General features: G+C 46.2%; 1 protein-coding gene across 1 annotated transcript in view; it reads left to right on the plus strand.

Moving 5' to 3' along the window:
* The window catches only part of LOC144176362 (sphingosine-1-phosphate lyase-like), a 152847-nt gene that overhangs the window by 13648 nt on the left and 126475 nt on the right, over positions 1–12724 (plus strand). The window contains exon 3 of the mRNA XM_077705206.1: positions 9111–9286. Coding sequence (XP_077561332.1) covers positions 9111–9286 — 176 coding nt within the window. The remainder of the gene's footprint in view (positions 1–9110; positions 9287–12724) is intronic.

Raw genomic sequence — 12724 nt, forward strand, 5'->3', positions numbered from 1 at the left:
CTTTTATTATATATTCGGTACTTTATATTCCCACTCGAATAATCCTTCACCATAGTACTGGCGCTCTTTGGCCTTGATGCCCTTGCGCCAAGAAAACCTAACATCATCATCATCATCATCATTGCTTACAACGACAGCGTGGTGTTTTTCCGAGCTACGAGAGCTCATCCCACCTAGCAAATGCTAATAAAAACTAATACAAGTGCCTCAGCAAACAACGAGGCACTTTTTTATTTGTCCCACGTGATTTCCCTCCTCGAGACCCTCAATTTGATACCCCACATTCTTTAGCGCCACACCTCTCTGCATTTTCACCCAATCTGAGACGATCTATGACTCCCATATTACACGGTTTGCCATTTACGATATTTTTCATATTTATTTTTTAGATTTTTATCATTTAGTTTTATCAATTCTCTACATTTACGCTTTTATAATGATTACAGGTTGAACTTCCGTGATATCTGCATTTTTGTGTATATGCAGGGCGTTACAAGATCATGGCGGGGATAGGGGGAGGGGTGTACTCTGCAAAGAATGCTACGCAATAAAACAGCAAAGGTATATCCATGAACGCCTCGCGCTTCAGAGATTCGCGGGGACAGTTCGCTTTGACACAAGGCGTTTTTTCAGGATGCAGAGCAAGAATGCATGGAACCGTAACCCTAAACAGCTTCGACATAAATGAACGGAGCAGTGAGCGCACGTCCCCTCACCCAATCTTGCTTGTTTCGACCTGGGGACCCAGCACACCATCGAGCCTTGACCGCCTCTGTCATGAACACGAACACGGAGCCTACATCAAGAGTTTGGTATCCAATATATACGTAGTACAATTGCTTCCAACCAGCGCTACTCTTCATGGGCAGCAGGTATAGCTGTTATAAATCTGGAACGAAAATTGTTTCTGACCTCACAGGAGCTACGGTGTCATGTCGTGGCGAATGCAAGAGTTTGAGCTCACGAATTTGCACCCGTAATATTTTTACCACGCGTGAATTTGAAAACACTGACTGCTAATGAAATCAGAGTCCATCTGACCCCGACTAAATTCCTAGCATGAGAGAGTTGTGAAGCCATTTGAGTTCTGAATTCATTTTGAGTTGTCAGCCCATTTTGAGTTCTGAGTTCATTTTGAGTTTGTGTACATTTTGAGTTTTGAGTCCATTTTGAGTTTGTGTACATTTTGAGTTTTGAGTACATTTTGAGTTTTGAGTCCATATTGAGTTTGAGTACATTTTGAGTTTGAGTACATTTTGAGTTTTGATTGCATTTTGAGTTTGAGTACATTTTGAGTTCTGAGTACATTTTGAGTTGAGTCCGAGTGAGTTCTGAGTTTTGCGCTCAATGTGAGTTTGAGTTTGAGTGAGCGCAGATGTGCTGCTCAGCATTGAGTCTGAGTTTGAGTGAGTGGTGATTCGAGAAAAAAAATTGTGAGTGAGTTTGAGTGAGCCGCGCTAACTTTGCCGAGGTATGGTCAAAATTAATCTGGAGCCCTTCACTACAACGCGCCTCATCGCCTGCGTTGCGTCAGTGTGTTAAACTTCATGATCATAAAACATCTGACACAAAATGAACAGTCACTAAAAACCTACATTATGTCTGACACATGTACCGTATTTGCACAATCCTGATGCATAACTTTTTTTTAAAACAAAAATAGGCGTTTAAAAATACTTGCACGTTGCAATCGGATGCAAAACTCAAAAACACCAAACTGAAACTAACAACTTTAAACCAAAATTAAGTGGCTCAATGAATGATGGTTTTATTTAAACGCAAAATAATCATCTCGACAGAAATGGAAGGGAACTGGGCAGCGTCCCATGCATAAGGCTGTCTGGAGGCGTGTGTTCGCGATTAGCGAAAACAAAGGCACCACATTTTTAAGTGCAAAGCTTCACGGAAGGGCATTAGCTGGCCACAGCGTGTGCCGATTTATGTTTAAAATGTTTGTGCAGTTTTGAGCAATCTGTTCGTGGCATTTTATGTGCACAGTCATGGGCGTCCGGAAGGGGCGGCAAGGGGGGGCACCTGGAGATTCGGATATTTTTGTGCACTACAAAAAAGCTGCACATCTTGGTGGGCCTAAAATTAAAATAACTGTGCCCTGAAGGATGGAAGAGAGAAGAGAAGGGCACCGACGTTCTCTCCTTTGTCTTCTCCTTTAGCAAAAAGTTTTAATTATGTACGTGAACCAACTAGCCCAACAATCCACACTACTCAAATGGTTATCACACTCAGGTCCTGTGTATCCGTATGGAACGCCCTTCAGGACTGTGGTCAACATAGCACTTTAGACACTGCTTAACATTGCCGGTCATGTCACGGCAGTGAAACAGACTGCCTGTGCTGGCTATTGAAGGTAGCGAACAATTCTGAAAGGTTTGACTTTTTTTTGTTTTTTTCTAAGCTCTACATTTATGCAGTCTTACCTAGCGTCACTAAATAAAGGCTTTTAGAGTATCGACACTCTTTTCTCTCATTGTTATGTGCTGCTGGAATTTTCATTGGTCGGTCGGCACCACGTGATATTTATTTACATATGGGCGCAGCCATTTTGTTTCTGGGCGCCTCTCCTCTGGGCGCCTATCCTCCCATGCCGTCCCATCACCCTGTACACCTTTTCCTCCGAAATTGCGAAATGTCGGCACCACCCAAGCCCCGAAACAAAACCTATAAATCAGCCCCTCAAAAGCACTTGTACGCCTGTACTGCATTGAAAGTCAGGGAGGCCAGTAGTATCTTTATTGTGTGAGCCATGTCAACAGACTTCATCACACATGACATCTCGCAATTTGCCCAGAAAAACCCGAGGCGTCTGCAGCTGCTATTCAAGGAAAATTGACGGAGAGCAGTTGTATGTATGTGAACATATTGTGCTGTGTGCTGGTGATCAGTTGGCGTGAGTCGAGAACCTTCACGCAGCGAGACTGACCACTCTTCTTTACAAAGTGACAGTAACTTTTCGCATTTTCTTTATTAACTTTGTTTCTTTGTTCGGTAATAAAATTCAATGTATATTCTCCAAGTCTGGTTATAATTCGCTGTTTGTAATTTTTGTAACCACAAATAGCGCCTTTTTGGTGCTATCCAACCGAACCCCCCTGCATTTTTTTGTTAATCAAATTGTGCCTCCTAAAATGTACCTTGTGTTTTTGCAGAGTTCTTGACTTGAATGAAAAAAAAAAAATGCAAAATTTCTCTGTAGATCCAGAACTAGCCTTGTGGCTATGGACTCAAGCTATTCGCAGCATTTCTACAAATGAGAATTTCGAAAATCTACCTTCTTCTTCTTGCTTCACTTCTCGGCTAATAGACATCACTATATTCGCCCAGCATGTTTCTCATATTTGGTTCTACATGTGCAAAAAATGTCGATTTGCTTACTTCAGATCAGCTTTTGCAACATAAACCAAGATTACATTAATGTCGAGACCGTCTGTAGACGTCCAACTGTCAACAGAGCGTCATGTGGTGCTCTCTGTCGTTGAATCTAAAAACTGAAATGAAGAGCTTGTGTCCTGCTTCCACTAAATTTAGCAGGGTGCACTTAAGTTTGGCACCCTTTTTGAATCGCAGTGGGTTTTCTTAGGTCCGCAGTATTGCTGATGTGTGGGTTGAAGAGTTAACGTTGCGCATTAAAAAGCACGAGTTCCTTGGTTTCCATACTTGATTACAGCAAAAGCATAGTCATGGATTATTTTCGCCGCTACGGGCCATCGTACTGGTCTTGTGCAAGTAACAAAAATAGCCGTGGCTTCTACACACAGTGAGTGTAGCATGACTTCTTGTCAGCAAGTGGTGGTTAACGCATGGAGGTTGTAGAGTGGAAACAGTTTAGTGGGGATACTGGCCCCTGCATGCAAGCTGGTGTACCTTGCACACTGTCGTCAGGTGCTCGAGTGCAGCAGGTGGTGCTTGTTGGGCGAGTGAACTTCTTCCATCGCTATGGGAGTCCAACAGATAGGCCGGAAAAAAAGTGCGGGTGAGATGGAGTGCCCCCAAATGGCCTTCGCAATCCCCGTGGGCCCTTGTGGATATCCATTTGGCAATGTTCCAGTCTAGCAGATGCTTCTTCTCTCTCTATTGTTTTCAGTTTTGTTTCTCTGCCCTTTTTAGCTTAAGTAAGGGCCCATCAAAGAACAACACAAAAGCCCACAGCAATATTGTGAAAGCCATTCTGAGCACCTGCCTGTCAAGATCAACTTGTGCGTGTCATTGACTTCTGTTGTGCATGGCGGCCTTCCTGCTTTGTTTCCTGCACACCTGCCTGGGGGATGGCAGGAAGTGCGCGTACCTTGACTCGCGTACGGCTGATGAGCAAGGCCTTTCACAACAGGTGTTTACTGTGTCTGAAAGTGGCACAAATTGTTTCCTGTTTGTTTTTTGCAGCACATATGTGGCCAAAGGACAGTAGGCGATTCTGTAACTGTCTAGTGACAAAAAGGTGACACTTAATAGTAGGTGGTGGGGGAATATTGGAAACTTGCAAACATCAATATCTGAACGCCTAAATGTGGGCTAGTTGGTTCGAACTGTGAAACATGATTATATCGAAATATATGTACAGGAGCGCACATGCGTGAACATGCCCAAAACACAACGAAAATCATGACAGGGTCAAGTGGTGCATTCCGTTACACACGTGGCAAGTTCGCATTCAGATAGTCTGTTTCTTTTTTTGACAAACTAATAGATGCCGTGCTTACACACTTATCACCGCCTTTCATGATGCGCCACGCTTCAAACAATTCACATCTGGCTTGGTCCTTAAAACAACGCAATATTTGGGTCTTCTCGTAAAGTGGAACACAGTGTCGAACGCACCGGCAGCGGCGGCAATGGTCAGCTAAATGGCCCCCCGCAGCGAGCGCTTGAACAGCTGTACGGTGCACCCGGAGCCTGTCATTAATGCACCTACCGGTCTGCCCGATATAGCATTTTCCACAGGATAGAGGCACTTCGTATACAACACCTTGTTTGCAACCAACAAACTGCGTGGCATGCCTCTTAGCACAGCGGTTGCCCTTTTTCTCGCCATTCACCGCGGAGCACATTCGTGCTAGTTTATCGGGGGCGGAGAACACAACGTCGGCACCACATTTCCCCGCAACCTTTTTAAGGCGGTGGGAGAAACTGTGCTCGTAGGGGACGACCACAGGCCTCTTTTCTTTGCGAGGTTCATCTCGCCCTTGACGTCGTGCCCCTGACTTGACGTCACGCAATACGCTTTCGACCACTGATGCTATTACTTCCCGAGGGAAGCCGGCATCTTTCAAGCGTGCAACTTGGTGCTGAACACTATCGGCGACTAGGTGCTGACAAGACTTCTCGAGGACACCGCGAAGACAGCTAACGCCAATACCCTTTTTCACTATCTTCAGATGAGCTGAACGATAATCCAAAATTGCCTTTTTTGACCGCGGCCTATACGCCCAACACACTTGTGTTCCACTGAAATTAAAACACATATCGAGGAACTGCAAGGACCCATCATTTGGTAATTCATGAGTGAAATTCAAGCCGTCCGAACACTCTAGGAATGTTTGCTTAACGGTCTTGACTAAAACGTTTACTTCCTCTGGCTTCCTCCTCTGAATTGAACCCGCAACGTTGACCGGGCGGGCGCGGCATGTGAGACCACTGCGCCACCGTACAAATGGTTTGACACCGCGAAATAGCCGGTGTACTAGATGGAGGCCCATCCTTGGAGTCGTATGTCAGTGTTTACTAGCTAGTTTACAGAATTCCTGGCTTGTAAACTCAAATTTCTTAAATAGCGCTTGCGCAGCAAGGTTCCACGAAGCCCCTGCAATAGCTTATCGCCATCAACTCTGCTCCTTCACGAAAGCGCTTGCAGAAGTAAGTGTGCCCTGCTGCGACTGCGATTTTGCACTGAAGGGATAGTGCTTGCCGTACTTTGGTTTTACGTTTTACGTTAAAAACCTTTGCTGATACTGATCTTTTATTATCCAAATTACCCTACGTAACTCTTCTTCTGCACGAAACTGACTTTATATTTTCTACAGGCGAGCCGATGGCACACGCATTCCGGGGTAGCGGCGTCGCCGAAGAGCACGGTCGAAGCGTCGAACGCCAAAATACGGATCGCATTAGCGCTAGTGTTGAGTTGTATGGGCTTCATGGACCTTACTGAGTTTATTACACTCAAGAAACTAACAAAATAGAGCCGCGTTCATTGCGGTACGAATGTTGTCGGGGCGCAGTTTTCGCTTCTCGGTCAATTCCCGACGACTGGTCGGGCGACCAGTCAGGCGACCGGTTTTGTTGGCGTCTCCGGTCGGCGAGTCAGTCACACTATGGCGACTTTCCATCGGCCGACGTGTTTGTGTCGCCGTCGGCATAGTGTGACAACGCGGTCTAGAAATACGGCAGTTGGGTGATGGTTTGGCGACTCGGCGTCGCGTCGGGTCGCCGTCGTGCCGGCTTAGTGTGTCTGATACGACCAAGCGACCAAACAAACTGTGGTAATGGAGTTCACGTTGACGTCACTCGAGGCTCGAGTCGCTAACGTTGTATGACGTCAAAAACTTTGTTATGCTGGCAATTCACTGACGTCATGGTTAGTGGCGCTAGCGATGGGTCCCGATTTCCAGAAGAGCATTTAGGTAATTTTTAGAAGCGAATTAAAATATGTATTAGGCGCTTGCTGTACCCAGCACTTCGTGTTGAGGGTCGTTGCATGCAGAGGAAGCCTACAGCAGGCTTTTTACAGAGTTAAAATTTGGTGGCCCACCGCCTTAAAAAGGTTGCGGGGAAATGTGGTGCCGGCGTTGTGTTCTCCGCCCCCGATAAACTAGCACGAATGTGCTCCGTGGCGAATGGCGAGAAAAAGGGCAACCGCTGTGCTAAGAGGCATGCCACGCAGTTTGTTGGTTGCAAACAAGGTGTTGTATACGAAGTGCCTCTATCCTGTGGAAAATGCTATATCGGGCAGACCGTTAGGTGCATTAACGACAGGCTCCGGGTGCACCGTACAGCTGTTCAAGCGCTTGCTGCGGGGGGCCATTTAGCTGACCATTGCCGCCGCTGCCGGTGCGTTCGACACTGTGTTCCACTTTACGAGAAGACACAAATATTGCGTTGTTTTAAGGACCAAGCCAGACGTGAATTGTTTGAAGCGTGGCGCATCATGAAAGGCGGTGATAAGTGTGTAAGCACGGCATCTATTAGGTTGTCAAAAAAAGAAACAGACTATCTGAATGCGAACTTGCCACGTGTGTAACGGAATGCACCACTTGACCCTGTCATGATTTTATTTGTATTTTGAGCATGTTCACGCATGCGCACTCCTGTACATATATTTCGATACGTGTACGTAGTAAAAATTCAGTTGATGTCTAGCGCTAGTCCTGTGTGGTCTCTACTTTTGTCCCGTCTTTACCGTGCTACTTAATCATGTTTCACAAACATCAACAATTTGGCCCTGTTCAGCACAATCTGCATTATTTGGAAACCTCAAATACTTTCCAAGTTTTTCGACGTTCAGAAATGCCTTGTTTAAAGTGTCAAATGCTCAAATAAAAATGCACGTAAAACATCCCCTTTGAAAATTTACCAGCTAGGCACCGATTGTATTGCACTTTGAGTGCTTACACCGGTAGCTAAATGCACCATGGCTTCCTCCGCTGCTGGCAGCGACAGCAATGCATTGGTCACATGTGGCCAATGGGGGCAAGAAGGGGAGGGGCTTCTCTCTTCTGTATGTCCTGATAACGCCCCGGTCCTAAATAAGGAAGCTTAGCTGCGCACTGCCACAGCCCTCGGGTTTTCTCTTAAGTGATGCGCAGAGTTTATGATTACCTTTTTTTTCTATATAGGACAACACGGGAGTAACGTCGAGCTTGCCTAGCTTTGTGCTGCGTGACACCGAGATAAAGCCTTATTGGCACAGGCGAGGATAGTTATTATCGTGAACTCGCACAAGTGTGATCTGAACGTCTTTTATTGAAGATTCATATCAGGCATGAAATGCCCTTAGCTGAATCTATATCTAAATTTTATTTTGGTGCGTGGGAACATTTGCAGCACAGGTGTTAAAAATAAAATTCATGCACTGTCAGTACTGAGAAACAGAACCGCGATCCAAGGGTTGCGGAACAAGGATGATACTGCCACGCTGTGAGGGCATGCCTGTGATATTGTTTTAATTAGTGTAATTTTTTGTGCACCCGTCACGGTGGCTCAGTGGCTAAGGCGTTGTGCTGCTGACCTCAAGGACACAGGTTCGATTTCCGGCCACGGTGGCTGCTTTTCTGATGGAGGCGAAAAGCCAAAACGCCCATGTGTTTGAGATTTTGGTGCTTGTTAAAAATCCCGAAGTGGTCAAAATTAATCCGGAGCCCTCCACCACGGCGTGCCTCATCGCCTGTGTTGTGTGGGCACATTAAACCGCACAACAATCAAATTAATTTCTTGTGCCTTTCATTGCCCCACATACCTGGAACTGGCATGAAAGTTCTTGGAAGTGCCGCTTGTGTATTTTTCTCCATGTTTAGAGCAATTCTGATGGTCACAGTAGTGGTGGCCTGATTCACCACATAAAATGAAAGCTAATGTGAGCAAAAGCAGGAACCTACCCAAGCTCTTTGAAACGTATTCACAGTGCAAAACAAACAAGCGCAAAGCGAGGGAAAATCAGGGGGTCAGTGCTCAACTTCAACCCACTTGCTGTCCAGCGGTCATCTCCTTGTTTTTCTGCTGTTTAATTTGCACTTGCAGTACTAACAACTAACTAGCTCAGCTTTCCCCCTTAGACAAAGCTAAACTGACCTGCCATTTTTACATACATTTCGAACATTTATTGATTTGGACTGACTCTCCTTGGTAAAGATGACATGTTCAGAAATGGGAGTGACATGTGCCAAAACTGACTTTATGAAAATCTTGTATCAGAGTGTATGGCTACTTCTACTTCTTAAGTGCCTGAAGATAACGAAACTTTTTTCCCGAAATTGTCATATATGGGTAGCTTTTTCATATGTTTTGCCTCAATTTGCCGAGAATTTTGGGGAAAGGGTGCACATTTGTGGCAAGTTCCAATTCTAATTGTCAGCTGTTGTGCGAACCTTCTTCTCCTTCTGCAGGCTTTGTGCCCAACGGGAAGCGCGGCCTGCTGGCCACTGTGCGGGGGCTGCCGATCGTGCGTGACTACGTTCAGCAGCGGCTGGACCGGGTGTCCGTGGACATCGAGCGGTCGCTGAACAAGCACTACGGCAACTGCCGCTTCATTCTCGAGCTGCCCGACAAGGCCTGGACGCCTGTGAGGAGCACACCCCCCATACTATTCCTGCATTTGCCTTTTGTTTTTACCTTTGCGAGTCCCTGCTGGCCCATAAGCTACCACTGCATCAGGAATGGAAGCGTCATTCCTGAGGGCTGCTGAGAATCCGGGAGCTGGTGGCCAAATTTTGTCCTCTGCTTAAAATGCACCCAAGGTCGCCTATACCGACTAGCACATCTTTCACTGAGAGGACGGGAAGCTTGTGTGTAGCGTGCCCTCACCCTGAGCAAGCTTCATGTCATGCAGAGTCTTAGCTGCATTGTTTCCCAGCCTCTGAAAACTGCAACGGTAATGTAGATGTAGAAATGGTTCCAAGCGGCGTTTGACGCCTATGATCGCAGGAAGGCATTTGGCATCGTCATGAAGCCAACCATGTCAGTTACAATATGAAAAAACACGCTTCAGTGCTGCCAGGGCTCCTTCAATTAAAGTATTTCTGCCACTGGATCCACTGGGGAGAAAAAGTACTCCTCCCAGCTGAAGGTGCAGTCACTTTTTGTAGCTGCTCGCTCACCGTAGATTTGCTGAATTGCAATTTTGCACATTTAATGCTGGCATGCCTACTGTACAATCCTGTGCTCTCTTTTCTTTCATTTTGGTTTGCTTTTTGCACAGCTTAAAGGGGCCATGCAGTCAAAATACAAGTTTTTTTTTTTTTTTCAAAAGATTTCGTGTTTTACAGTGCCCCCAGTTCTTGTCCGGCAGCAAACGATGCTGTATGCACTGAAGAATTAATCAGTTTAGGTTAAAATTTTCATTCTCCCGCCAAATCGTGTGTTTTCGTGACGTCTGCCACAAAGTCATGAGAGCGAGTATTCAAACGAACTTCCAGTGTGTCATTAGGCTCTGCAGCCTTGCTTACAGTCAGTCCTCCCAGATGACGCTACCATAGTCAGCCGCGGACTGTTGTCCGCCGTTGCTTTGTTTTTGACTGTATTTGCTCCAAGCTTGTTTTTGTTGCGGTAGAAAGTAATCGTTTCATGAAACATGGGGTATGCTTGACAAACAGGGTCACGTAAGGCAACGTCGCTTATGCCAATCGGCCAGTGTCGTGTAAGACAACTCCAAAGCGGCGGACTGCTGTGCAGCTAAAGCAAGCATAGTGAGCCTAGTACCCACAGCAGGGTGTTTACGTATATTTTTGTAACTTTCACTGTTTACCCCACCATTCTCACTGCTGTAAAATGAATGTGCCCTACATTTAAGCGCAAATAACCCGTTTGACAAGCTTACAAGCTCAGCCTAATTTGCATTTGCTTTTGCTGGCCTCAGCCAATCGCACAGCTGGGCACATGTATGTCATCATAGGTTCTGTTGCGGGAAATAAGCTAGTCGGTCATGTGGTCATTCCCTTTTTTCCTAGTTATATACACCATTTTCCTTGCTAGAGGTGGGCGCCGCCATTTGCTTTTTCTGACCAGACGCTAGCGCCGTCTATGAAGCGACCGCCGAAACCTTCGCGCTGGGCTGTTAAGTGCGCCGTTCTTTGCGTGCGTCTGCTCGGTATCCGTGCATTACAGAGTGAACCGTAGTGGTTTGGCGTTAAGTTAGCGGTTGCATTGCTTGTGTGTGTGTGTTCTGTTTTGTTTTCATCATCTGCGGACGGATTTTAGGTCCTAATTTGCTGCCAGAGCGGGAAATTCCGACCCCGGCTGTTGCGAGCAGCAGTAGCAGTGTGGTGGTGGTGCCGGTGGTGCTCCGCAGTTCCGCGATGCAAACGTACCGGTATGGCACCGACTGACATATAAATCGATATCGGGGAGTAAATACGTGTTTTCAATGCCTACCGTGCTTGTTATGATCACCGATTAGTCATGTTTACGGAAGCGCGGACGTCGAATGCGGAGCGCGCACAGCATATGTGGGTCACGGTGATCCGTGCTCGCGATGGACTTTCGACGAGGCGGTTGCTACGCTGTTGACATTGCAATGCAATACAATCTTTCTTAACTAGACTTATGACGGTTACTGACGAAATGAAATTCCCCGGGCGGAAAAATAACACGACCGCACAACCAGTCAAATTACTATTCGAAGGTTGAGCAAAAGGGTTGACGTTCGGGCGAGTTAATATTGGTTTATCACGATCGTGATCATGATTGACCTAACTCTGCGCAGCGCATGTAGCCTGTCGCTCGGAGCCCACCTTTGTGAAACCGCTGCTTGCACCACAAATGCTTTACGCGACCAGCAGTAACTGTTTTGTAATTGTAATACTTTAGATTCCGTGGCAACGCAAAAGGATTACAAACTTTTCCTTTGACCGCGTTGTGAACAGGTTGAGCTATTTTACAAATGCAGCGTTCACGCGTATCTCGAGTGCGTTTCCACATTTGGCTGCCTGCTTATCCTGCTATCGACCAGCAGTGTGTGATGGAGAAAGTTATCATTTCATATCGTTTGGCAGTGTAATGCGTTGGCCTGAAAAAAAGTAAACAAAACGCCGTGATTTTAAAGGTTAGATTAGATGAAAAAGGGACTGTTTAATGCCAATCGGCTGTAATTACCAAACAATATATGGTTTTTAAATTGACTACAAGGAACCAGAAGTTATTGTAGTGTTGTATTGTATCGGCGCTTGTGGAAGATCCCCAAGTGGTCAAAATTAACCCGTAGCTTTCCACTACGGCGTGCCTCATCACCCATGAAGCGTCGGGGCGTTAAACACCATAATGAATGAATGAATCAATCAATCAACCAACCAGTCAATGTTGTATTGTAAAGGATAAAGTTGCTTCTAACATGTCAGGGGGTTCCGTTCCCTGTCGCAGCTTTGCGTGTGATAAATGGATTTTGCTCCGTCTGCTTGCCGTCCAAGTCTACCAACAAACCCTGGAGTTGGTCTTTGGTACAAAGTCGTTGCGATTTATCAACGGAATCCACCGATATCTCAACTCAGTGTGCGTTGGGAAGCGTTGCCGCAAAAACACGCCGCAACCGCACTGCATTTTCTCCAGGCAGTGTCGTGCACATGCGTGCTGTCAGCGACTGTTTCTCGCTTTCTCTGGTTATTCAATAACCCACCACCGCGCAGTGCTGACCAAGCGGCGTTTGCGCCTTGAACGGCATCGCAGCATTGGCTAAAACAGTTGAAAGTTCCGCAAAAACTAAGCACGCGGTGCGAAATACTCCTGAACTACGCAGTGGAGCACACCACGCCGAGCGATGTTAGCAGCCCAGCGCGCTCAGGCAACGCTGGTCGGCCGCCGAGAGAACTGGTTTGAGAGTATTTCCCTCCTTTCCCGGCTGCTTATGGAAAATAGTGTATAGCTTATTTGGGCGAATTTTACGTTGAAAGTGGTGTCAGTATGATTCTAACAAGGCAAGCTATCGAATGAACCAAACTTGTTTTTTGTCTGCAAGGCCCGTTTAAGTGTATACTTATTAAGCGTGAGGTCGTTGTACATGATGCTGTGA

The sequence above is a fragment of the Haemaphysalis longicornis genome, unplaced genomic scaffold (assembly GCF_048455015.1).
Source record: "Haemaphysalis longicornis isolate Haplotype H1 unplaced genomic scaffold, Haemaphysalis longicornis Haplotype H1 scaffold_1, whole genome shotgun sequence".
NCBI lineage: Eukaryota > Metazoa > Arthropoda > Arachnida > Ixodida > Ixodidae > Haemaphysalis > Haemaphysalis longicornis.